The 26,920-nt window shown below is 39.9% G+C and overlaps 3 protein-coding genes across 4 annotated transcripts in view; all 3 read left to right on the top strand.

The window, feature by feature from the left end:
* The first annotated feature begins 1,037 nt into the window (after nucleotides 1-1,037).
* On the top strand, nucleotides 1,038-6,445 carry apeh (acylaminoacyl-peptide hydrolase). Of its 2 annotated transcripts, XM_072449829.1 has the most exons (23): nucleotides 1,038-1,116; nucleotides 1,499-1,628; nucleotides 1,714-1,840; nucleotides 1,912-1,999; nucleotides 2,081-2,156; nucleotides 2,238-2,329; nucleotides 2,532-2,582; nucleotides 2,655-2,792; nucleotides 2,873-2,964; nucleotides 3,254-3,294; nucleotides 3,516-3,637; nucleotides 4,088-4,148; nucleotides 4,232-4,329; nucleotides 4,390-4,441; nucleotides 4,571-4,659; nucleotides 4,750-4,888; nucleotides 4,979-5,062; nucleotides 5,141-5,221; nucleotides 5,305-5,393; nucleotides 5,478-5,668; nucleotides 5,749-5,851; nucleotides 5,928-6,034; nucleotides 6,117-6,445. In XM_072449829.1, exons 1-23 carry the CDS (start codon nucleotides 1,105-1,107, stop codon nucleotides 6,226-6,228), a joined length of 2,175 nt encoding a protein of 724 aa, XP_072305930.1. In that variant the 5' UTR covers nucleotides 1,038-1,104; the 3' UTR covers nucleotides 6,229-6,445. The 2 variants fall into 2 exon arrangements, with proteins under 2 accessions (XP_072305930.1, XP_072305929.1); XM_072449828.1 differs by lacking the exon at nucleotides 1,038-1,116 and having other exon boundaries at nucleotides 1,357-1,628.
* Nucleotides 6,446-8,681: 2,236 nt separating this feature from the next.
* tlr9 (toll-like receptor 9) lies at nucleotides 8,682-12,031 on the top strand. The gene is made up of 2 exons (XM_072449827.1): nucleotides 8,682-11,559; nucleotides 11,627-12,031. The coding sequence occupies exons 1-2, from the start codon at nucleotides 8,716-8,718 to the stop codon at nucleotides 11,831-11,833; spliced, it is 3,051 nt and encodes a 1,016-aa protein (XP_072305928.1). The 5' UTR covers nucleotides 8,682-8,715; the 3' UTR covers nucleotides 11,834-12,031.
* Nucleotides 12,032-14,194: 2,163 nt separating this feature from the next.
* The window catches only part of LOC140363606 (ERC protein 2-like), a 99,514-nt gene continuing 86,788 nt past the window's right edge, over nucleotides 14,195-26,920 (top strand). The window contains exons 1-6 of the mRNA XM_072450239.1: nucleotides 14,195-15,227; nucleotides 16,398-17,132; nucleotides 19,694-19,768; nucleotides 20,417-20,461; nucleotides 21,481-21,636; nucleotides 24,045-24,212. Coding sequence (XP_072306340.1) covers nucleotides 14,259-15,227; nucleotides 16,398-17,132; nucleotides 19,694-19,768; nucleotides 20,417-20,461; nucleotides 21,481-21,636; nucleotides 24,045-24,212 — 2,148 coding nt within the window. The 5' untranslated portion in view covers nucleotides 14,195-14,258. The remainder of the gene's footprint in view (nucleotides 15,228-16,397; nucleotides 17,133-19,693; nucleotides 19,769-20,416; nucleotides 20,462-21,480; nucleotides 21,637-24,044; nucleotides 24,213-26,920) is intronic.

Genomic DNA, 26,920 nt, shown 5'->3' on the forward strand with positions numbered 1-26,920 from the left:
GGGAAATGTCAGTGTTGCAACCATGGATGTATTATATTTTCACAACACAGATTGCAACACAGACCAGGCACAGAAACAAGATTAGGAACATAAGTGGACAAATAAAACCAGATAACTTACTTAAAAAGAATATTTAAATCTGGTGTAAATTTATAAATAGAGCAAAAAATATGAATAGAAAAAAAGAATGGAGAACAGTGCATTTGGTGTATAGTTAATTTTAAATCTGACCTGGCCTTATCTGCTTATAAATTAGATAGTATTGCTAAAAACTGAACACAGTGTGTTCTCTTATACTAATACATTAAAAATAATGCCTCCTGCTTCCATTATTCTTCCATGTTAAAATTAGATTAAACTAAAAGGTGTCTAGATGTGTGGGTTTGTAAGTTTGCATTCTTTTAAAAAAACAAAACAATAAGCATATCTGTAAAAAGTTAATTCTCAAACATCACTGAAAATCAAATATAACGTATAACACGTTTAAAGACAGTTTAAAGATATACTAAATACAACTTCTAGAATAACAAAAAGGTATTAGCAGCTAGACAAAATTCTTCAATAAATTTGCTCTTATTTTTTTTGATAAATGACATTTTAAATTAATTTTTAAAGCACACAATATTTGATTTTTCCATTTACTTTTGTGAATATGATACTTACTCATACTGTTTATCAAATTAAAGGTCTCATTTGGGATATTTTTAGTAGCTATGAGAATATCTTGTTTTGTAAAATGTTTAAGATTAATTTTTTTGACCCCACCAATGTTTTTGTCCTCTTTACCACTGGACAAGAATAAAACGGATGTTCTACAGTTTCTGGGTCCTGCTGCCAAAACAAAGGTCACATGGCTCAACACAAAGCCAAAAGGAAGATATGGTGAACTACAAAGAAGAAGTTAAAGAGCAGGTGGCGGTAATGTAACACTTGGATACCAACCGTCACAAAACACCATAGAAGGAAGAAGAGAAAGAATAAGCAGAAGAATATAAAGGAAGAAAACTCCTTGGAAAATGTGTGTTATTTTGTTGTGCGCCGGAAGTGTGATCAGGACTAACCTTTGCACCTTCACTGTTGTTGAGGACTGAAGCGCTCGTAGCTATGAAAGCTCCGGTAATAAACCTTATGTTATTCACCTAAATTGACATTATACGCTTAGCCAAGTTATATTTGAATCCTTGAAACACTTTACGCTCCTTAAATCACGTTATTGATATGAATGCTAAGTTAATTCGCACTAAACTCGCTCAGACAAGACGCGGTAACGTGACTAGTTGTTCTACAGGAAGTTCCTGTTTCTCGGTCACTGTCATATTTGTTGTTACCACGCATTTCTTTCGTTTTCATTCTTCCATTATATTGCATCTTCTTAAGTGTTGCCCGTGTATGAGTAGTACAGTGCTCGTCTTAACACACAATGAATAGAGTTCTGACTGCTGCGAGACATTTTGTGCCCCTGAGTCGTACTTTGCATTATTCTGCTGTTTATTGCCAGGTGATGTCCAAACCGGAAGAGATCTCCAGACTGTACAGAGAGCTCAGCCTTTTCCCTTCCCTGACCAGAGCAGACGTGGGGCCAGTCATCACCTCTCGATATGGAGGCAAATACAGCAACATTTACACAGGTTGGTAGTCTTGTGGTCAAATAATGCCTCCAAAAGTTCTCTGGTGAAACTGAAACGAGCCTTTTGTGTCTTGTGTTTCCCCCAGAATGGAGCCAGCGTGACTTCGATCGAAACGAGAATGTCAAATTTTGCAGACAGTACATCGTTTTCCACGACGACGCGTCCGTGGTGTTCTCTGGGGCTTGTGGAAACTGTTCTGAAATCAAAGGAGAGTGAGTGAAGTGCTCATCCTTTATCCGTACCTACTATACTATGGAAAAGACTTCTTCATTTGATGTTTTAGGGTGTTAAGTAAAGATTCACCATCAGGGGAAATGAAAGCAGTTGTGAGGGAGTGCACAGTCAAGGGAGAAGTTAAACAATATTTGGAGGTAGGCTTGAGTGCATTGTTGCTATACTGTATCTGCTCTACCAAATAAGTACTTTTAAAAAACTTTTTCTACACTTTTCAGATCTGGAGTAAGAACATCAAAATGAGAAGTGTAAACCTCACAGCCTTAAAAAAGCATGGAAAAGTTTATGAAGACGGTTGGTCATTTTTAATCAAATAGAACCTCATTTGTTGAATGTTTTTTTGTTTGTTAACAAAGCAATAATTTATTTGTATAGATCAGTTCGGGTGTCTGGTCTGGTCCCACTCTGAAACCCACCTCCTTTATGTGGCTGAAAAAAAACGACCCGAAGTTGAGTCATTTTTCCAGGTTCGTCTGGTTTTGAACTACAAAACTGCCCATTCACAATTTCATTTTTATTTTTTTCACAAGGCATGTTTTTTTTATCTGAATGTTGTCTCGTCTGTACTCCAGCCAGATGTATTACACAAGCAAAAATTACTTCCCGTTTCAACATATAAAGTCTATCTTTTTTTCTGCAACATTTAAAAAATCCTTTTCTTTCTCACAGACTGCGTCACCAGAGCGGTCTGCAGCCAGAGATGAGGATGCACCTGTTAAAGTGAGTCCACAGTATAGTATGTCCATTGTCTTCAACTACTTCAACTCATGTCCTCACCTTACTGTCCTGTAGGGGCAACAGTTCGCATTTTACGAAGACTGGGGTGAAGCACTGGTCAGTAAGAGCAGCCCAGTGCTTTGTGTCATGGACATAGAAGGGGACAATGTGTCCATTTTGGAAGGCGTACCTGAAGACATCTCTCCCGGGCAGGTATGTTTGTACTTCTGTTACAGCTTTCACATTCCTGCTTTGCTTAATTTCGCATTCCCTTAAATATTACTCTTTTCTAGGCCTTTTGGGCTCCAGACGATGCTGGTGTCGTCTTTGTGGGCTGGTGGCACGAACCATTTCGACTTGGCCTTAAATACTGCCCAAATAGGAGGTTTGTATTCTACACATTGGACAAAGAATGTGCACAACGGGTCAAATCCTCCAGCTGAGTTATTGCTGACCAAATCGAGCTCAAGATGCGGAGATGGGGCCCCGGGGCACTGCACCGTGGCTCGCGCTGCTCTGACACGTTTCCTCAGCTGCATTGAGGGACGGGTCAAATGCAGAGGGCACATTTCCCTACAGGGACAATCGAGTGTACCATAACCTTAAATCAAACGGACGATTAGGTTCTGTTTGTCGTCTCGTAAAACCCTAAACACACATAATTGTTTTGTCAGGTCTTCTTTGTTCTACGTGGATCTCATTGGAGGGAAATGTGGTAAGTCATGTCAAGTTCTAGTCACACCGCATGTTGCTAGTGTTCTGCAAGGTGGCTCTGGGGGGGGGTTTCCCGGGCCCTCACCTGACTGAACAGTTTCCTGATTACTACTGCTTATTACGACATCCCACGCATGTCTTTCACTCTTCAAATGTAATTCTTTTTGGGGGAATATTGTATTTTTCCATATAATCACGGTTTAATCTTGTTGTCTCCCTCAGAGCAGTTGTCCTCAGACTCGGCTGCAGTGTGCTCTCCCAGGCTGAGTCCAGACCACTGTAGGATTGCATACTTGGAGTGCGCTGTTTATGGACCACATATGCAGTGCTTTAAGTTGTGCATGGTACTGTACACAAACACCATTTCTCCTCCGCGCACAATAGTTATCAGTCGTATTCTGATAAGAGTAATCGTTATCTAGACTATACACACTCTAAAGCACGTACAAAATGACCCTTTATAACAAAGACGGTGGCATTAAATCAAAATGCCAATAAATAATCATCTATTTCTACACTTTATTTACACTTTATTCTACACTTTATTTGTAAATATTCTTCATCTATAAGCCTTCTGTCACCATATTTAAATAATATATAGTAATAAAAATAAAACAAATAATCAAATCAAATAAAAACTACTAAAATAATCATGATTTACAGCCCTTGTTTTCACCTGGGCTTCCAATTGTCCATCTGCAGTTAAAATGTTTTAACCTGTTAAATTCTCATACATACATCATCAGTGTTTGAGTGTTATCTAAACATCTTTTTGTCTGTATGCGTGATTCTAGTACGACTGGTATACCAAAAAGACATCGGTGATTGTGGATATAGTGAATCGCCCGAGAGAAGGCGAGTCGTTATCTTGTTTTCATTCTCGCGTATTTCGCTTTCATTCACAACTTCACGTTCTCATCTGCGTGTTGACTTTATAGACGGCTTCGCGGGCATCTATAGCTCTCAGCTGTCGCCTCAGTGCTGGTCGGCCGACAGCCAGCGCATCATCGTTGCAAGTCCCCAGAAGAGTCGTAAGGTATTACCGTGTGTAAGTTCATTTCTGAGACCGTTGCACTAATCTGACACACGTTTTCAGGATCTACTAATGGTGGACATCAACACTGGCCTCGTCACTTCTTTAACGTCAGGTGAGTCTGATCCGAGAATGCCGTGTAAAGAAAGCGATTGTCGATAATGTGGTCCATTCAGTAATGCAGATGTGAGATTTTGAATACGTTTTGTGTTCAGTGTGTCAGAGATGTTTGTTATTTTCTCAGACTCGGATGCAGGAAACTGGTGCCTGTTGAACATCGTTAGAAACTTGATGGTGGTCAGTTGCTCTTCGCCGAATCACCCTCCACGCCTGGTAGGACAAATTACACCGCCGCTTCTTGTGTCATCTCGAGTGCGCAAAAGCCACGTTAACGCCGCGAACCTCTTTTTCGCACACGTTCAGAGAGTGGGCTTTCTTCCGGCCGGGGAATCTGAGGAGAAAGTGGTCTGGGTCACTCTGGAAGACTGCGATGTTTTAGAGGATATTGAGTGGAAGACCCTGACTTTTACCCCGCCGCCAGAGCAAGACAACAGCCAGTACTGCAAGTCATCTCCGAACTGTTACTGACGCTTCTTGTTTACCGTTTCATGCTGTGGTTTGGTGTTTAATGTAAAATGTCTGTCATTTCCAGCTGGGCTTGATTTCGAAGCCTTGCTCATCAAACCTAAAGAAGTGAAAGCGGGTGTGAAACTTCCTCTGGTTTTAATTCCTCATGGTAAGTGCATCTAAACCCTTTGAACATTGCACATAAAACTCATTATGATTCTGCATATTTCCAAATGTCTTAATACAGGGGGTCCTCACTCCGTGTTTGTGGCTGAATGGCTTCTGTCTTGTTCAGTGATGTGTAGAATGGGCTTTGCTTCTTTGCTTGGTGAGTAACGTGATGAATCAGCATTAAAAACTGTATACATGTTTATACATATATCATTTATGTATTTTTATTTCATTTTACAGTCAATTATCGCGGGTCTCTTGGCTTTGGACAAGACAATGTGCTCTCTTTACCTGGCAATGTCGGCACACAGGATGTAAAAGATGTCCAAGTAAATTCCACCGTTATTACAATTGACAAGCAAAGAAGCTCTTTTTCCTTTTTCTAATACATTTACTTGTTCGTGGCCTTTCAGTTTGCAGTGGAAAGTGTTCTACAAGGTGGTGACTTTGATCCAGAGAAGGTGGCCGTGTCAGGTGGCTCTCACGGGGGTTTCCTGGCCTGTCACCTGATTGGACAATACCCTGGTTTCTACAAAGCATGTGTCGCACGTAATCCTGTCGTCAACATCGCATCGATGGTTGGCTGCACCGACATCCCAGACTGGTAAAGGTCACGCAAACGATTCCATAAGGGGCGAGTCACAGATAAATATAATAGTGAAACTTGCACTTTCGACTTTGCAGGTGCGTCGTCGAGGCCGGCTTTGACTACAGCACGGACGGCCTTCCCGACTATGCGGTTTTGGAACGAATGTTGAGCGTGTCGCCAATTAAACATGTTTCGAAGGTGCCTCCGCGTTGTGTTTTCAGTTTGAGTGAAACAAAATGGACACGCAAATAATCTGTGATGTTGATTTCCGCAGGTGCAAACGCCCGTGTTGCTTACGTTAGGCGAAGATGACAAACGGGTCCCTAACAAGCAGGGCCTTGAGTATTACAAAGCTCTGAAGGCAAAGCAGGTCCCAGTTCGGTAAGTATGACTAACTGTGCGTTACTAGTGAGGCTTTGTTCTGCTTAACTTCTCACATTTGCTGGTGTTTTTGTCTTTCCAGACTGTTGTGGTATCCCGGAAATAACCACTCGCTGTCAAAGGTGGACGCGGAGTCAGACGGCTTCATGAACATTGCTCTTTGGTTCATTCATTATCTGTTTAAGCAAGGTTGAGAATTTGTTTTTTGGGGGGGGTTTTAGGAAAATCTCCCCGTCACAAAGAAGTTAATTTTAGTCTGCGCTTGTTTGCTTCAGTGATTTGCAATTCTATGCCAAAGCCTTTTTATAAATCTATTTGAGCACTCACTTGTAAGCTATTCTGTACTAACCTTTCAAAAGATTTTTCATGACACTGTTGGTGCAAACTTTCAATAAAACCAATTCATAAAAGTACATTTTAAGGTTATTTATTAAACATTATAGACATTTTGACATTTTCAAATTAGGATGTATTTCACCAGGTAATAAAAATCCCTTCCGTGCACATTGGCCTTTTGGATTCTGGTGACGTTTAAATGCAATTAACTATTTACTTTGCCATTTTAACCATTTTCCCTTATTGAAGAAAAAAATCGCATTGGGATTTTTTTCCTACCAATTATATATATATATTTTTTAAACTGACATAAAATCCATCTGGTTTCTCTGGTTTTCTCTTTAAAGTGACATTAGCAACATGTATAAACCTCATTGATGCCACTTTTTGTTATATTATTCAATTTTAGGACTTACAATTTTACTCTTGACTATGTGACTGGACTATTAATGTGGATAATTAGTGGAAATGTGGACTTTAGGAGATTTTTTAGTTCAAGTTTGGGGAAAAAAGTTCAAACTGGGATTATTTTTAAACCAATTTTTGAAATGTTTTTTTGCTGCAAACTACAATTATGCAAATTTAACAAATGACCCCTGGATATAATTGCTATTATTGAGTAATATAACTATCAGTGAGATATATGCACATACTACAAGGAAACTACTGCTACTGTTACATACAAGATTTCTCCCATAGACGTCTGTTTTAAATACCTAGTTTACTGCAGTTTTAAATTAAATGAAAATTTTCACTCTAGATCTGCCCCTAAATGCATTTTTTGGATGAGCAGCCTACACTATTTTAGCACACTTTAAGGTAAATGTTAAGCATAAATGGAGCAATTTGGTAACTTAAAATTACCCTTAATTCAGGAACACACTTTCTAATCACAAATTCTGTTACTTCTTGTCTAATAGAAAGTGCAGATCAAATGGTTTGAGAAGGGAACTAGAAACATGATGATCGTATTAAGTCTGGAGTTGGACAATCCCTCACAAGTCACGTGACATAGATATAAATTGCAACATTTTCACTTCCCGTTCACATAGAACACGGCACCAAAAACCAAGAGGAATTCTCAATCCTCTTGTTTCCACATTACATTCAACTGCGCCGCAAACAATGGTAAGTGTGCATCCTTGTTTAATTTCTACACACATTCTACAATTCCTAATATCTAAATTCCCTGCTATATAAAAAAACATTGTAATTAAATGTCTTTTCAGTCATATTTTTGTACTCTGTGAATGAGTACAAAATTCTGTACTCTAAGAATGGCTCATAATGTGCTGTGGTTAAGGTTAAGGTGCACTTATTTGTCCTCTGCATTTGACCCAATGGAGCAGTGGTCACTAGTGCAGCGTTCTGGGACACATCTCCAGAGCTGGTGCTTGGCTTGGTCTGGACTAGCTGGAAGATTTTACTGCATTTATTGGGTTGTGGCATACAAAGAGAGAAAATACATATAGAATAAATATAAATAATATAAAAGGAGTCATGTTTAATGCAGTAAACTGTCGGAGTTGGGATTCAAACTCGCGACACTGCGTCCGGCTGCACTTGCCTGTCCTGTCCTGTTGCCTACATGACTTTTAAATGGGAGGAATGTTGACATGCAAGTGGTGAGAGAAACTAGGGCTGGGCTTCACAACACAACAGTATCTTTGAACATAATAATAGAGCCATAATTATGCAAAAACATGACAGTATCTGTGAATAATCCTTTTGAAGTATTTTCATTGGAAACCCTTCATGCATGTACAGCTGCAAGTGGTGTAGAAAGTTTCAGTTTGATTTCAGAGGTTCTTTGTTCGTTTCATATATGTCTCCATGGATACGGAAAAAACAAACAGCTCAAGTTACGCAATTATATTCGTTATGTAACTTATGTCCCTAGCACCACTCACGCTGCACTCCTTAATTGGTAAATATCTTGACAAAGCTGTTTTTAAATCTTATTTTATTACATAGGCACGTACCCTGAAAGTGTTCCTCCATCCATCATTACAATTACTGTATTTTCCAGACTATAAGTCACACCGTTTTTCATAGTTTTGGCCAGTGTGTAACTTATATTTATACTTATACTCCGGAGCGACTTATATCTGATATAATTTGTTATTTTCACACTTGCAACCGCATTTCACACTCCAGTGCAACTTATGTATGTTTTTTTCTTCTCTATTATGCATTTTTTGGCTGGTGCGACTTATAGTCCGAAAAAATACTGTAGTTTTAATAGGGATAATATTTCATATGTGCAGAGTATAGGCTGTAATTAAGATACTGTTTTCCTTTTTCAGGTTCTGTTAGTATCCGTTTTGTTGCTGGGATATCTCCCAATGATTTGGACTATAAACATGAACTTCTTCCCATGTGATGTCAAAGGCAATGCAGTAAACTGCTCTGACACGCAGCTCGACCACGTCCCCTTGTTCCACTCAAAGAATGTAACACTGCTGAATTTGAGTAATACGAAGATAAGACGACTACAACTACTTTCTTTTCAGGGCGTTCCAAACCTTCGGACTTTAAACGTAAATTGTATTCCCAGTTGTCAAGTACTGAAGCCATACACGCTGGAAATTGACAATGACACTTTCACAACTCTTAAAAAGCTTGAGAAACTCTCTCTTTACGGAAACAGCCTCACATCTCTCCCCCGGTTACCAAAAAGTCTAAAGCATTTGGATGTCCGGAGTAACAACATATTTCACATCAACAGCTTGAAAGCCCCGAATCTTGAGATCCTTTTGTTCTCAAAGAATTGCTATTATGCCAACGGCTGCAAACAGTCTTTCCACATAAGTGAGGATGTTTTTAAACATCTACCCAAGTTAAAAAATTTGACTTTGGGGTATAATAATCTCATAACGGTTCCCAAAGGATTGCCCGCCACACTTGAACATCTCGATCTAAAAGAAAACACAATTACGGAAATACCAAATTATACATTTGAGAATTTCACCCGACTGGTTTATCTGAGTTTGGAGTGGAATTGCCAGCGCTGTGACCATGCAGTAAGACCTTGCTTTCCATGTCCGAATGATGCTTCTTTGCAACTAAACTCAAAGTCCCTTTTTAGTCAAAATAGTTCCATTGCCTATCTCAGCTTAAGAGGGAACTCACTAAGGACATTTCCAAAGGGTTTATTTACACCTTTAACCAAATTGAGAAGGTTGGATTTGTCTGACAATTTTCTTAGTGCTGAGATTCAAAATGGTACATTCTTTGCAGAGCTGAAAAAGTTAACATGGATCAGTCTTATCTATAACTATGAGCCTAAATTAACATACCCTGAACTCAACCTTTCGTCACATCTTGCAGAAATATCTGGCCTACATACTCTAAAACTTACTGGGTATTTCTTTGTAAAGTTGTCAGATGATAGCTATAAAGTTCTATCTAAACTTCACAATCTAACAACTCTAGACCTGTCTTTGAACTTCCTCCACAGCTGCGATATGACCGCTCTCAGCACATTACCATCAATCAGAACCATTGACGTTTCACAAAACATGCTTAAAGGTGTCAGTTTGTGTCGCGAGCCACATGCATATCCACACGCTGAGCCACTCTTTGTACAAATGGAAGGCGAAGTCCCCACTGTCGAGTACAGCCCACAACGAGACCTGCCAAATACAATGCCAGACAAGGAAACGGAATTCTTAACTATAGCAAACTTTAGAAAAAAGATCTGCAACAATACACTGACCTTTAATGTCTCCGCAAATGATATTCTCTTTCTTGACCAAGATGTATTTAAAGGGATGGAGAATGCTGTTTGCGTTGACCTTTCCTTTAACTACATGAATCAGGCTTTAAAGAATGGGTTCTTTACAAACATGACAAAGTTGGCTTTTCTTGATTTGTCATACAATAGATTTGATCTCTATTACCGTGGGGCTTTCAGTGAACTCAAAAACACCCTTAAGGTGTTGGACCTTAGTAATAATGATTTTCATTTTAACTTGAAGGGAATGGGTCATGATTTTGAGTTCATTAATGACTTGACAGAATTATCCGCGTTGAGCTTAACAAACAACCATATTGGGATGCGTATAAGTAAGACGCTTATCAGTAGTTCCTTAAACTACTTATATTTCAATGGCAATCACTTGGGTATTATGTGGGAAACAGACAATTATAACTACAACAATTTTTTCCAAAATCTGACAAATTTGACTCATCTTGACATTTCTGATAATCATCTAACTCAAATTTTACCAAACATTTGGTGTAACTTCCCAACAAGCATTAGATTTCTTAAAATCAGCAGAAATCAACTAAGCAGTTTCCCATGGCAAAACCTGTCCACATTACTCCATTTAGAATATTTGGATCTTAGTCACAATCGCATTCATGTCTTGCCACCAACGATTGAGTTTGGAGCCAATCTTTCCACATTGGACCTCAGCAGTAATTGGATTGCTTCTACTCCTGACCTCTTCTTCTCAAACATTAAATCATTACGTAGTTTATATCTCCATAGCAATCAGATAAAGGAGTTTAAACATGAAACATTCTCAGTCCATTTAAAAAATGATAGCACTCTTGGTAAACTCACCCTCCATTGGAACCCCTTTAGATGTGACTGCCACACAGCTTGGTTTGCAGACTTTTTGAGTAAAACTACAATCGAGATCCCTCATCTCACCACTTTGGTACAATGTGGGTTTCCGGAATCACAACAAGGGAGAAGTATTCTCCGACTGGCAGGACAGAGTTCCTGCCAGGACCAATATGGAGAACTGGCCATCCTTTTGAGTACCTTGTTGTGCCTGATGCTGACAGCTCTTCCCCTGCTGAATCATCTCTACAGCTGGGACTTGTGGTACAGCCTCCAGGTGCTCTGGGCAGGATACAGGGGTTACTCTCAGATAGCAGGAAGTGACTCCAAACACCATTATGATGCTTTTGTGTTGTTCGACACTAAAAACGATGCTGTGAGAGACTGGGTTTACAACGAGATGATTTGGCATTTGGAAAACACGGAGCACCGCAGATTTAGCCTCTGTTTGGAAGAGAGGGACTGGATCCCAGGACTGTCATGTATTGAGAATCTGCACAATGCTGTCTACAAGAGTGTGAAGACGGTGTTTGTCTTGTCCGGGGGAGCAGACACAGCGAACGGGGTGATACGCCAGGCCTTCTTCATGGTCCAGCAGAGACTTCTGGATGAAAAGGTGAGAACATTTTGTATGTTGTTATGCACAGTGTGGAGTTCAACATCCACTATTGTGTCCCTCCCAGGTTGACTCCGCTGTACTGGTGCTGTTGGACGACTTGTTTCCAAAACTCAAATATCTGCAGCTGAGAAGGAGACTGTGCAAGAGGTCGGTTTTGTCCTGGCCGAAAAACCCAAAGGCTCAACCGTTGTTCTGGAATGATATGAGGATGGCATTGTCTTTGGACAACCTCAAGTTTTATGACCAAAAAATGAGTGAAGGTTTTGTATAACTATACTGTAGGTCTGCTGTACACTTTGCAGGTCGTTTATCTGTAATATATCTGTTTCCTTCTTAAATGTGCAAATATTAATGTAGAGAATATCACAGGTTTCTTGAGAAAGTTGCCTATAATGTAATGGTTAATGAATGTTAATACTTCAGATGACTCATGCATGTGGTTAAAAGCTGTCTGTCTGCACGCAAAAGCAACTTCCCTTCTCAAATGTTTATTAAACAGTTTATGATAAGTCGTTTTTTGTTTTTTTATTTTTTTTAAATGCTTTTGTATGTTTTACATTATTCTTAGAATATAATTTGTGTATAGTGTAACAAATCTAACAAATATGTAAATACAATGGGGAGTACAAATTGTCGCTACTTGCCTTTATTTATTTTACTATGTGTAAGTGGGTAGAGGATATACCGTGAAAGTTCAAAGGTGAAGTTGTTCGGTGTGGTCTTTAGGGACCAAAGAATATTTATTAAGAAAAGTAATAATTAGCTGTACCCAATCCTCCTTATCATCTAGAATTAGTTGGAGAGCTAGTTTGGAGTGTTACAAAACATAAACGTTATTGAAAAAAAAAACTACATTTCTTGCCAAAAAGTATAAAAATAAAATAAAAATAAATGCTAAATAAGATACATGAATAATCCATATGTCATTCATATGCCGCATGTGACATTTTATGTTGATTTGACTAATTCATTTTTCAACTTTAAAAAGAAATAGAGAGCAAAAAAAACATTGTTTTCTCTTTTGTCCACGTACGGTCATTTGTTGACGGTCCCTGTAAAGCTCACACGGAACATTTGCCTCTACATTATATTCTATCATCGCACGTCAAGGGAACTCGCTTTCCGTGCGTCCGGCTCCATCATGTGACCAACATGTCGAATATCCGCACAACTACCGCAACAAGACCCGAGTTATACTGTATTATTTGACATAAGCCGAGCCTACATTTTAGTACTTTTACATTTTATTATGCGCCTCGTGGCTGTTTAGTAAACGTCGACGTCGCCACAAGTGAAACGAGCGCGTGCATCTGGAGCTGAGGCTGAGGATGAGGCTGAGGATGAGGCTGAGGATGAGGCTGAGGATGAGGATGGGGATGGGGATGCTGCCTGTTGGTCACATTGTTGGTCACATTGTTGGTCGGGACAGGTCACAGCTGAGCCGGTGACATCATGGAGCCGCTCTGAGGTTCACGCTTTCAGCAGCGGGACACTTATTGCACAGGTGAGATATGCACATCACTCCGTTTGCGAATTTTGATGGATATGGTGTTTTTTTTTTAAATTTTGCGTAGAAGATTAATTATTATGTAATATTCTAGCTTGAACCAAACTCAAATTCCCATAGCCATGTGTATGAGCAAGAAACTAATCCTTAATGGCGCGGTTGTAGTAGAGATCGAGTCGGGAGCTGTCATTTCACGCTTTTGTTCAGGGTAACGACACAGAAACTACTTTACTCTGAGCAAAGTGCACTTTACTTTGACCGCATGTCTCTTTAGTTTGCTATCATTGTGTTAATTCATTAATAATTGATGTCCAATTTTTGAAGAGGCTTGAATTGAATTTAAAAGTTGCTGAATGACTACCGTGTTTCTCTGACTATTTTGTTTATCCCCATGTAGGATATGTGTGTTTATAGTCTCTTAGATTAACGTTTCTGCTTATATTTCTTATACAGCTGTTTATTTATTTGTACTAATAAGATCAGCACTGTGTTAGGCCTGCTATATCTCTGTGTAAGTAGGCTGCATCCAGACTTGACTAACCATGTCTGTGATGCATGTAAGAATGGCAGCTTTGTTATGACTGACAGACATCACCAACCAATCTCTCAGTTGTATCACTGCTGTGATTCCCTGCACCCAATCCTCTTGGATTAGAGGAGGGATTATGGTTTGGATTTTCCTATGCTTTCTGTGCCACTGGCCCTAATGGTACAGAACTGATGTATCTTTTATGATAAACATTTAATCGTTTATTGTGGAACCTGAGATCAAACAATATGGGTTTTTGCATGGCCGATGCGATACCTTTATTTAGAACCCAGACCTGCCCATCACAGATACACTCTGCTGATATATAATTAAAAATAAAGGCTGAGTGAATTGCAGCTCAATGTAGAAGGAGGTGTCCAGATTTATTTTAACCATAAATGATGTCCATGTTACTTTGACTTGTGCTTTTACATTTTTTTTCCAGATTCCATGATGTCCTGCAAAGTCTTGAAAAAAGCCTTTACCTTTGATGCCTGTTGTCAACTATTGCACTGCTCTCCAAAGGCTGAACAAAATTCAGCATCGTGTCAGGAAAATGGAAAAAGTTATTGCACAGATGGTGACTGACAGCCTTAACTTTGTTAAATGACAATTCATGTTTGTATATTTTAGTTGGATATAGATGATTGTCATACAGAAATGCCTATAAATATTCGAGCCAAACCTGCTCAGAGCAAGCTGTCTGCTGTGTCAAAGAGTAGTGGACATGCTGCTGCCAGTGTGCCCCCTCCTCGCTTCTCAAGAACCCCTAAACATGCGAAAGGCAAGACTTTAACCTCCACCCCAGGCTGCCGCTCTGGTCTAGAGCCAGGCTCGGTGTCAGGGGGTCCGTCTGCACCAAGCTCAAAACCAGCAGGACCAGGGTCACTTTTAAGACCCAGTTTGAAGGTGAAACAGACCACAGTGAAACCAACCAACAGCCTGACAACTGGCCCGGGAGGAAAGACCCACTCCATGGAGAACATACAGTCTTTAAGTGCTGCTTATGCAACTTCAGGCACGATGTATCCCAGCGACTGTGATCCTTTAGAGCAATCCAGTGGGCATCCCAAAGGCATTATGACTCTAGGTCGGAGCACTAACCACTCCCACCCTGCACGACCAGCAGCCTCCGGCAGCAGCCCCAACATAGCCTCGTCTGGATCACCTCCACAATCAAGCCATTATGGAGATCAGAGCACTCAAAATACATATAGTCTCCAGCGTCAGCCTGGTAGACATCCACAGAATCTGCAGCTTTCAGATGGACGAGTGGAGGCATCTACCTTTGATCTACATACTCAGCTGAGAGAACTGAGGCGAGAGAATGATCACCTAAAGCGGGAAATGGATGGAGGAAGAGAAGAAAAACTTGGTCCTAACACGAACAGTGCCTGTGTGTGGAGCAGCTCTGAGATGAAGCAAAGCAGAGGGCTCATGCGAGAGGACAGAATGAGAGGCTCCATTCTGAAAGACCAGTACAGGAACCACCAAGACCAGTGCAGGAACCACCAAGACCAGTGCAGGAACCACCAAGACCAGAGCAGGAACCACCAAGACCAGAGCAGGAACCACCAAGACCAGAGCAGGAACCACCAAGACCAGAGCAGGAACAATGAGGAAGTGCAGGTGACTAATGATATGTTGAAGATGCTTGTGATGTTTCTGTTGACAAATTTCATGATAGACTTAACATAGACTTGCTCTAAATATGTAGAAAATACCACTGCTCTGGAGGGCAGTGTTACTGATATTAAATAGTAATATGCAGTAGATATTGCTATCATAGGAGCCTGCTATAATCTCTTTATGAAATGCCTATTGTTCATCAGCAATATTTATAGCTATATTCCGCCTTATATTGTAGTTGCCAAAAATGTTCCTTTTCAGAAGTAAATTATGAATTAACAGTTTAAAGGAATTGAAAGTAAAAGGGTGTGATAACCTACAAATGACCATGATAAAGAAAACAACAGGGACATGCAGTTTTTCTTCCCCTTGCCTCAATGTTATTGTTCGAATCAGCCCAAAGGAAGACTATTTCTCTTTTTTGTGTTTTATCTGTACCCCCACTGTCCTGGCTTATACACATTTCTTATCGTTCTCCTTTTTAATTCAAAATTTTAGTATTTGCCCTTTTAAACGTTTCTGGACGAGCCGTGGGCCAGGACAACTTAGGCATTAGCATAGAAAGTGTCACCTTTTCCTTCAGCTGTGTTTTTTCCCTTTTCTCCCTGTTGTCCTCCATCTGTCTATTTTAACGCTGTGTGTGTATCTTATTTATGAATTACATACTTTGTCCTCCAGGCCAGACTGTGCACACATACAGTCGTCCTTTAGCTGGATAGATTACTTTCCCTATATCTCTTTTTGGGATTTGTAATAGACTACAGTGTCCCTAATGGATACATTTCCCACAAAAATCTGGTCCAATTCATGTTTCATTAATGTCTCATTTTTCATCATCTCCTCATGTTTGTCCATTTGCCCTCTGCTACAGCAACCGTGAGTCATTCCTGAGTTTCCCATTCATTTCCAAGAAAAATATCACCTCCTCCTGGTTCGAAGTGGTAACCATACGTATATACAGTATTCCTTTTTAGAATGGTGTAGTTTATTTATTATTTATTGTCAACATTTCAACACTGCTTTATATTTTCCTCAGGTTTTTCCATCAGTGGGAATCCAAAAAAACAAGGTCTGGTTCAAGCAACTTTCATACTCATAACTCGTAACATAACTGTACAAATATTAAATGCGATATACCAAATATCTTGTTCCTTTTCTTTTCCATTGCAGATTCCGCTGACCGTCCATGAGCTTCAAGAGGAGATCAGAGCACACAGAGACATGAACAATCGTTTGAAGCATCAATGCCACCAAGGAAACTCAATCCCCCACCAAGACCTCATTTTGGACCAAGAGCCCAGAGGCGACCACAGTCCCAGACAGAGTCCCTGTCACCTCCAGAGCCTCGAACCCAAAAAAAGCCCCAAACACAGCCCATCCAACACTCTGAATTTAAGACCACAAGAAGCAGACATTATTATCCACAGCCCTGCTTATGGGTGCAGCCCAGTGGGATCTGCTCAGAGAGTGACTTTAACCAACACCCCTCATTCAGGACCTACAAAAAGTCCCAACACAACTCTTTACAGCCCGGTCCATGGCTCAGCTTCAGCACAGAGCCCGAGTTACCAGCATCTCTTGACCCCCTGCCAGGTGCCCGGCTGTGATGGCTGCTCTTCACCTCCTCCTCTGGACTCGTCTGCGGGGAACTACTTCCGCTTACAGTCAGAGCACGACCGTCAGGCCAAAGAGCTGTTCATGCTTAAGAAAACCATGGAGGAGATGGAGACGAGGATTGACTGTCAGAAGCAGACACTGGGGGCCCGGGACGAGAGCATCCAAAGGATGCTGGAGATGCTGCAAGGCCAGAGTCCGAACCAAAGGACCCGGGGGCAAAGGACTGGAGTTATCTCCACGGCAACGCAAGAGGCTGAAGTGCAGCTGGAAAACATGCACACCAGAGAGGTGAGTGTCTAGTGCATGGCAGTGTTACCTTTAATCACTTATATCTACTTCAGTTGATTTCTTTTGATAAAATTGTACTTCTTGGAGTTATTTTCAGACTGTGTATTTTGACTCCTACTTAAGGGTGGGTCAGGGGTTTTCTGGAGTCTCCAATAACAATATTGTACGCCCCTTGTCTTTGTGCTGCTGCCTCTTGACCTGGTCGTTGTTATTCACACGTTGATAATTAGTTCTCAATTGAACTGCCTGGATGAAAATAAATAAATAAACTAAAGATAGTCTGACAATGTTAATCAATCGAGTAAACATGTGTTAAAACATGTCTTTAAACATATTAGTTCAGGTTTAATTATCAGACAAATGTGAAACGTCTGTAAAATGAATCACTAAAGTACAGAAATATCACCTTTTATTCCATATTTCCATATCTTCAATCTACATTCACAATATTATTAAACTGTAGATATATTGCCCACCTCCTCTCCTACTTGAGCTTACCATTTTTTTAAAGTAACATTACGTTCATTTGAATACAATTTTTTGGTTACTCTTCCCACTGTAAGTAATTCTATAATTGACAACATTTTATATGAATGTATACATACAGATGTATACATTTGTGTGACTTGCGCTGCTATTTTAGAAATGCAAATAGAATAGTAAAGTAGGTGTATTCTTGTCCAGCTTCTCACACCTGGTGTTTATTTTTAACTCCTAAATCTTCTTAGCCTAGACTTTCTCTGCCACTCTCTGAGAGCGTGTAGCGCTATCTTCTTTAGGTCGTGTTTTCTTATTTGCTTGTTGTACTTCCATAATTCTATGCAGTTGTTAGTTTTTTTTTGGATATAGCACTTTTGTGTCAATAGCTTGTTCGCTCAGCTCAGCTCTTCTTTCTTTTGCTTTTCTTGAGTCAGTGTCAACATTCAACATTTTTGTTCAGTGCTTTTGGTTTTGTGTCTGAGCATGCTCTCTAAGAGGTGAGTAACTGTGCAGCGGAAACTACAGGAAGTATAACAGTTGTATTAGCTCAAACAGTATTATGGATAAGTGATGTTGGTACCTTCATATCGAGGAATGAACAAATACGTGATAAAGTGCATACAAATTGTATGAATGCTACATTAAAAAAAAAACTTTTTTTTTGATTATTGTTGAATGATGATGTCGTTGGAGTTGTGCCCCTTTTTTCTTATCCATAGATTTATTAATTTGGAAGCCCATGTTGCAGTACTATGAATGGCCACATAGAGGCAGTGTTTGGCTAGAATTGACAGGACATTTCCCTCTCTTTGACTATAGTGAATACAAGTTGCACACACACTGAGAGGCATAAATCTGGACCTAATCGACACTCCACAGTCTCCAGGTCGCTGTTGGCCTAATAATAACAACCTTTACTTTGGTGCAGCCTGACCTGCTGCCAAGGGGTTTTCTGTTCCGTTCAAGTCATTTCGTATACAAATATCACTAGTACTACAGTCTGTACAACTGGTTACCCCTTTGCTTTTCTTGCTACTTTTTTGACAATATGCTTTTGGAGTGGCTGTACCAACTGAAATATGTTAATAATGATATAGAGACAACCTCCAAATAAATACATTTTTAGTTTTGCTTATTATGGAGATCTGGTGATCTTCATGATCTTCAGATCATAATTCCATAAATTAAAGTTTACAAATGTTTACCCACTTTTATATTATTAGTCACTTATATTTCACAGATGACACATTATGATTAGATTAGGCCATGTGACAACCTGAACACATGATCAAAGACAACATTTGTATAAGAAGGCATAGCAGTGATATTAGACCAAGCTAAATAAAAGCTGTAAATAATATGTGCAGACAGGAGGATGCTCACATAAAGAGTTTTCAACATAAAAGATATTCATGGAAACCCAATAGTCTTCATCAGCTTTGCCACCAACAGTGTAATCACGCAACATTTATATTATTCAGATGGAATGTGCGTAAATATTACTTACTGATATGTGTACATACTCTCTTTAACTTTTCTTTTATGCCCTAGTTTCTTGTTATAGTAGATTCACTGGAATATGTGTTTGTGTCTGAGGTTGGCATAGAGATACCATTAATTATTGAAAAAATGAACGTAGGCGCATGTGCCGACAGAAAGTGTTGCTAAGCAAAAGCATTTGAATGCCAGAGACATCTGAGACAGAGGGAGAAAACATTTGATAAGAAAAGAAACCGTCAAAACAGAGGCCGGTATGTTTAATCTATAGCCTTGGATGTGTCCATCCTGCAATAGTGGGATCAGAAACGCAACGAGAAGAGATGCAGATGAAAGCTGCTTTTGGAAATGGAATAGTCTTTGAAAGATCGACAGAACGTCAAAATTCAACTGGATTATAAAAATAGTCCAGTTAAAGATGTGCTCTCAAGTACTGTTGGTCTCCAGCTTGAATGTGTAGAAGAAGAGCTGCGGACAGGAGCTGATTACAAGGCTTAGGGTGTTTTGTGGCTAACTTGGAGTCTGTGGGAGTCAGTGTGAAGATGATGAACCGCCAAGCTTATTTTTACCGGGTTCCTCCGCAGGAGCTCCATCGTCGGAACCAGCTCCAGGCTGAGCCGGTCAAAACCCGGGCTCTGCAGACTGTCATCGATATGAAGGTAGGACCCACTGTGAAACCTTGGCCAGGTCGTCTCTTAGGAGAGTGCTTGGATTTCTCATATCTAAAAGGCAGTCTAATTGGTTGAAATGTTATCTGTTTCCCAGAATTATTGTTATGGTCATTGTTAAAGTTCTGTTAAAGTGAGTGTGAGTAGAGGATAAGGTTGTAAATCCATTTGCAAACACACATCAGAAACAGGATTTCATTGCTCCCCTTTGTCTCAATGGCAGCCATGCCCAAATGAAGAATATTATTGGCCCACGTGGAGCCGAGCACTTATTCAATTTGTTTCAAATGTCACATATGGAAGCTTTCACTCTCTTCTGAAGCCTTTGAAGTTGGGAGAGCTGTGAAACATGCAGTTGACTCCACATGTGTCTCTGACACACAGAGCCTGCACTAAAGCAGTTGCATTCAGTGCTGCTTGTTCCAAAAGATACTCTTGCTGTTAAACCACAATTATTATACACATACCATTTTTCTACGTATTAACTGAATGCACATGTTACTGTAGAAATTGTGTTCATGTGAGATCATCTGTATGTTACATTTAGGACAAAAATAACTAGATTTGAAATTGTTAGTATAAAGTATAAAAGTATAGTAGTGTTCTACAGTCAACCTTCTGTGCTTATTCTAATTACAGACCACCAACCCTCCTTTCTGTTTTGACCCTGACATTGTTTGGCAGGTAGAGTAACAGGTGTTGTTAGCATGACTTAATATTTTATTATCCTGCACAAAACTGCATGTGTTTGAAAGTAATTAGCACATTTGTTTGAATTCATGCCTTGCTTTTCTCTTGTGGTTGTTGTTGCTTTTTACATTTGCATGCCTTATTTGACACAATCAACTAGAGAAAACACAGGAGTGTGTGCTTATATAATACTATAATAATGATAATAATAATAATAATGCAGCTAAAATCTGGAACAGTCTTCCTGAAGATGTGAGACAGGCTTCTACTCTGACAATGTTCAAATCTAAGCTAAAAACAGTTTTGTTTAGCTGCGCATATGACTGAAAGGATTTTTTCTTTGCACTCTTCTCTTTTATGTTTGTGATTTTATTAGTTTAGACAATCAGTTGGATTGATAATTTTTAATTTAGTTAATTTTATTGTATTTCTGTTTCTGTAATTTCTTTGTGATTTTAATGCATTTTTCCTGCTGTGTGAAGCACTTTGAATTGCCTTGTGTATGAAATGTGCTCTACAAATAAACTTGCCTTGCCTATAATGCATTGGCCTTATATTGCACCTAACTGAGCTGTCTGGAGCCGCCTGATGGAAGCGTGGCCCCTCTGACCAATCGTACACCCGCATTCATACAAAGACAATGTGGATCAGGTGTCTTGCTCAATAGCACAACAGCAGCCCTGGTCTGAGGTGGTTGACCACTGTGTGAACCACTGTGCACATGTTGCATGCAATTCTTCAATGTTGGCACCAAGTTCACTTTTCATCGTTGACTTACCATTTATTGAATATGTGTATTGAATACACACATTAGCTTGAAAAGCAGCCTCTAGATTGCACTGTGGCAAAATGCTTAAGCTTAACCAGAATGAGAATAAATCCGTTGAATGTCTGCTATTTATCTTAATCAAGCATGTCTCACATACATGTCACACACTGTCTATAGCTTGATCTATTTATACTCAGTCAGTCTGTCGCTGACGCTTTCTGCGTGCTTTCTGTTGCTGGTTCAGGACACCAAAATCTCATCTCTGGAGAGGAACATCAGGGACTTAGAGGATGATGTCCAGATGTTAAAAAACAGTGGCCTGCTTCACCCTGACGAAAGGCAGGATGAGCTCAAGCAGGTGGATGTCTACAAGAGCCATTCTAAATTCATGAAGAATAAGGTAGACTTACCAAGCTAGCTGATGCGTGCATGCTTTTTCTTTGACATTTGAATAATTGTGTGATGTATGAAGGCATATCATATTGTTGACTAATGTTCAAATAATACTGAGCCCACAACAATAGAAGCAGGTGTTTGTAAGTCTTAAAATAATAGAATTTAGTTGGTTTCTATTGCTGTTTTGCATGTCTTCATTTCTAGACTTTTCATGAATAAAGACCTAACATTATCTGCTCTTCTCTCTGTGTGTGGGGTTACATACTCATCCTATCGCCTTGCACTACATAGTGTCTTTTTACAGGGCTATTATCAGCTGTCAAAAAGAGCTTACAAAGGCTAACTAAAGTTCCCAACCACCGAGACCGCAAACTTTCATACTTCTAGTTGCATAGTCGGGATAGCTGAAACTGCATGTGAAAATGTACCCCTGGATTTATTAAAAGTGCTCTTTGTGAGGCCCTCGGGGCATTTGTCAGTGCAGCGAGGAAGTTCCTGATGCAATCATAAAAGAGATGTTTTTGTGAATGGGCCCGGCTGACAGGTTAATGTGGGGTCGCAGAGACAGAGGACAGAGCTCTTTCCTCACCTGTTTTGACCTTGCCCAGAATGCATCACTCAGGCTGCTTGTTCTGCTTGGTCTCAGCTTTCTACCTACTGTCTAACCACCAGGCCTTAACCCACATATTCATTTCATGTGCTCTAAATATTTAAATGATTATGGGTCACTTGTGGTGTTTGTAAATGATAAAGTGGAAGGCGGTCAAACTGTACTGTCAGTGACAAAGTTATTATAATCAGAGAAACTATATTTTATTGCCTTCATTGAGAAATTTTGACGGAATTTTTCAATGCCGCTTTGGGCTACTTGTCAGGAGCAAAAACTCACCATCATGTACTTTGTATGGAGAGTGTGCGACAACAGCACCACAGGGAGGACAGACACACCGCACGACCACAACTCTCTCTTTCCCTCTTTGAATCTCATGAATATTTCACAATTGACCACATACATACAGGTCTCTGGCAAGTTGTGGCGTGTGGCGTAAGTGCTTTGGCAGCAGGCTCTGTGTCATTACCCGACGCTTGCTGTCTTTTTTGTCTCCTGTGTGTCTCTAGGAGCGGACCTTGTCTCCGTGTGTGTCTCAGAGCTCCATCAGACCAGCTCCCACCTTCCTCCTCCCCTCCACACAACCCTGGATCACAGAGCGACCAGAAGTACCCCATCCTCATTTTTTTTAAATTTTTGTTCGTTTTCTTCACCCCCCCCTCTCATTTATTTCATTTGTCATGGTCTTGTACTAAATGTTGGACCATTTCCATCATCCTGGGGCTTTAGTACTAATAACTGCCCCAGCGTTTACCCCTGTGTCTCCTATTACACTGTACTGGCTCTCCTGGGTTCTGTCTCCGAGTGTACTTTCTAGTTTTGGGTCGGTCGCAGTCGACAGTTCCCATGTCTCGAAGTGACCACTGCTTACACAATCAGACAAATCTCTCCTAAAATCAGCCTTGTGCATATTTGGCGCCAGTAGACAGATGACAATCTTCAGCACATAGCCAGCCCCAGTGCAGAAACCTCCCACTGTTAGTGCATTTGATTTCCTTTGTGGTTCCTGACCTGTTCTGCAGTATATGGCATTTCGTGAATGTATTGACTACGGGGTGAATGTACAGTATGTTTTCTCTGTGTGTTCTTGGTTGGATATGGCCTTTAACTAATCAGAGGGAATTAGAATAGTTGATTATGTCACGATAATTACTAGATTGACTTGTTGTTCAATACATGATGGATGGAATAATCATTTTTGAGGGTCAGTATTTATTGTGGGTACTTTTTTTTGTACTATCGGGTACCTTTGGTTATTTATTCAACTGCCTACTGTTCAAATCATATCGTAGTACAGGAAAAAACAAAACTACAAAGTACTTAATTATTATGATTATTATTTAATTCTAATATTTATTTTTTGCTGCACGTGTTTTTTGTTTGTTTGTTTTTTACAACACAGAATTCAAATATATTATTGTGACAGGCGTAACTATAATTTATTACAACTAGAGTCAGTAAATACATTTTGTAAATGAAAATCAATGTATGTGAAACCTCAGAAGGAGTGCAGCCAAAGTGTGATCTGTTATTTTGTAAGCTCATCATTGCTAAATCATTGATACATAACATTTTACTTATGTAATTTTCAAAAATACTTAGAATTAGAAGAATAACATTCAGTAATTATTGTATTGTTGCATTATTCTTGAAGAGAACCAAGAGCAAATCAAAAAATCTTCTTAGAACAATTGTGTTCAGAAAGGTCAGCTTTTGTATTCCCCTCTGACTAACTGCTTTGTTTGATATTTCTTTGATTCTTCCTAAAACATAATCCCCTCTTTTTTAATCATGCATTTCAGATCGACCACCTGAAGCAAGAACTGATCAAGAAGGAGACCGAGATGCAGACCATACAGACCAAGCTGGAAACCCTGACCAATCAGAACTCGGACTGTAAGCAGCACATCGAGGTGCTGAAGGAGTCGCTCAACGCCAAAGAGCAGCGTGCCAACATTCTGCAGACAGAGGTCAGTGCGCTCTGACACATCACACACAAATGCACTTGGGAACCTTTTATTTGTTTGTATGATCACAAATGATGTAGCAGCACATGAGTGGACACGAGGAAAGAAATGATAAACTGACTATGATTTTTATGATTCATTCATGTTTTATGATTCATTCATTTAGGGACAAAACAAGGCCTAATTGTCCTTACCAGTGAACATTATTTTGACCCAAGCAGTGGCACCAGAGAATGGGTTTAATTTCATTTTTCTACTGGTCATAATTAGAGCAGGGAGATATAAAGAAAAATGTATAATAATATTATTCATTTTTCTATATATCGAAATGGTTGCTTTAGAGATGGGCTGAACTAGAAAATGTTGTATATCGTCTATGACAAATAATATGCTGCTGAAATGTTGCCAAAAGAGCGTAATAAATATAGCAAGAAAATAAATGTGCAATGTAATTTTTCAAAAAATGTGCATACAGTGATATTTCTGCTCTGCTGTCAGTTCACATTTTGTTCAATACTTGAACCTAATCCAAACATTTGCAGGCACGTTTTAGCACATTTGTGATGGATGCATCTTTTCTGAATATTGTCAATGAGATAAAAAGGGTCCATGTTTGACCCATAGATCACTGGTCAAGGATTACAAGGAATGTGGCTGAATTGTCCTGGCACACAGTAAAAACCCGTAGTCACTGTCTGATAAGCTTTTGTCTCCAGTCATTTCCTTTACTGAAATAGCTTATGCTCCTGAAAGTCTCGGGTTTCCTGAATTGAAGAGGAGTAAAGAAAAGAATCGCTATCGCCTCTACTTTTCTTGGCTCCTCCACTATCTGTGATGGAGATTTTAGTGCCGACCTTTCCTAATGTCTCCCAATAGCCCTGTTTCTCCCACCACGCAGCAGATCTGCTTCTTTGTGAATTAAGGCAAGTTTACTTTCTAATCTCTGGCCCACTCACTCCACAATCCCCGTAAAGTGGGGTCGTTCAGAAAACAATGAAGCTTCTGTTAATGGGAAATTAGAATGAGAAAATAGATCTGTATGTGTCTGTAAAATGTGTAAAATAACTGCTGTGCCAGGCTGCGTGCTGTTCTGGGCCCATATGTACGGCCTCTGGATGGGGACAATGCAGGGCAGTAACTAGAGCCTCGTGGTTCAGGTGACATATCTCAGCTTCCTGCATATTTAATGAGCCAGCAGAGAAGGCATGAGATACAGACTCACTGGGTAAGCAGTTGACCCTGAGTCAGGTTTGTTCAAACATTTACGTCTTGTTTTATGCGTTTTGACAGTGTTGTCTCATTATATCTGTGTAGACTGAATTTGATCAAAAAGGAATGACGTTTTTTTTACTAATTATTTTGTATGCACTGATTGGGTCATTTGCGAGTAAAATCACATCTCAACATTGAAACTAGATACTCATTGAGCAAGTATTGATTTTGAGCTTTCTCAATGGTATTTCATTGGTAACATAAAGAAAGTATTATTAATTTGTGTGTATTGTCTCAAAAAAGACCCTTATTTTACTATCTCTGTGGTATTGAAATTGGTATCGAATACTAAGCTTATTTCTTCAATATCAAGATTGAACTTTTAGTATCTGGATGTGACGTAGATCCACTAGAAAATATTCACATCTACTACTTTTTTGCAAACGGTTTTGTATTTCATTTGGGAAAATCTGGTATTTACCAATTGTTACAAAACGTTTTATTTTTCTTACCCGTTTAGCTTCGTGTCATTGTGTTCTGGGCCTGTGCTCGGCTTTTTCATCTGTGACCTCAAATATAATCTTTGTCTCTCATCACCGCGCTTTGCAAGGTGTCTGCCAGAAGACCCATTCCTCCGTTTTGATTTTGCGGTTAAGTTGTAATGACCCGCCGAAGATTTAAACAACTCCAAATGAGTCGCCATCTGTAACGGCGTGATGTATGTACAAAAGAAACGATTTGGAAAAGACGTGGTGGCAGCCGGAAGAGGGATGTGGGAGAAGTGAGTTTTTTGATGAATGTCGGCGGTTATGGACTTGTCAGTGAGCGATGAGACGCTCTGGCGTGCTCTGTCCCTGTTGGACTATTTGTGTTGATCTTTCTACATTCTCATTACTGATTAATAGTTCATAAAAGCACTGAGACGGAGAAAAGATGTGGTTGACCTGGTTACGCTCCACCCTGGACCATCCCCTACTGAGTCCCTCCTTCCTGCCTCATTCCACTCGATGCTTTTTCAAATTGTCTGTCATTTCTCATTTTTGAGCTCATTTCTTGCTTCCAAACTATCCTTAATGCATTAAAGACTCAGGCGGATGAACGTCATTAAACTTGTACTATTAGAGGCTAAACTCTCGGAGTACAAAGCCAGGCCATGACCAGATCTAGCCTCACGTGAACCTAACTAAGTACGGTCCCTGTTCTTAGGCCCCACAGTTTGCTCCTTGGTTCCTGGTGTGGTTTGGGACGCAGTGAGAGTTGCACAGTGGCTGGGCCCCTAAGTACAAACACGGCGCAGTCCAAAATAAAGCCCTTGCAAGTTCTTTGGAGGCCATGTGGAAAGAACATAAAGAGAAGTTTGAGAGGTCAGAATTTGAATGGCTTATTTAATGGTTGAGTTAAAAAACGACCAAGCTGAACGGTCATATTCAGACTGGAATAATAGAATAAGCAGCGTTGATGAAACTGTAACATTTCTACTCGGTTTGTCTCCGTGGTTG

Source organism: Eucyclogobius newberryi, unplaced genomic scaffold (genome assembly GCF_026437365.1).
Source record: "Eucyclogobius newberryi isolate DKJ021-1_F unplaced genomic scaffold, fEucNew1.0.hap1 SCAF_17, whole genome shotgun sequence".
In the NCBI taxonomy this organism is placed as follows: Eukaryota; Metazoa; Chordata; class Actinopteri; order Gobiiformes; family Gobiidae; genus Eucyclogobius; species Eucyclogobius newberryi.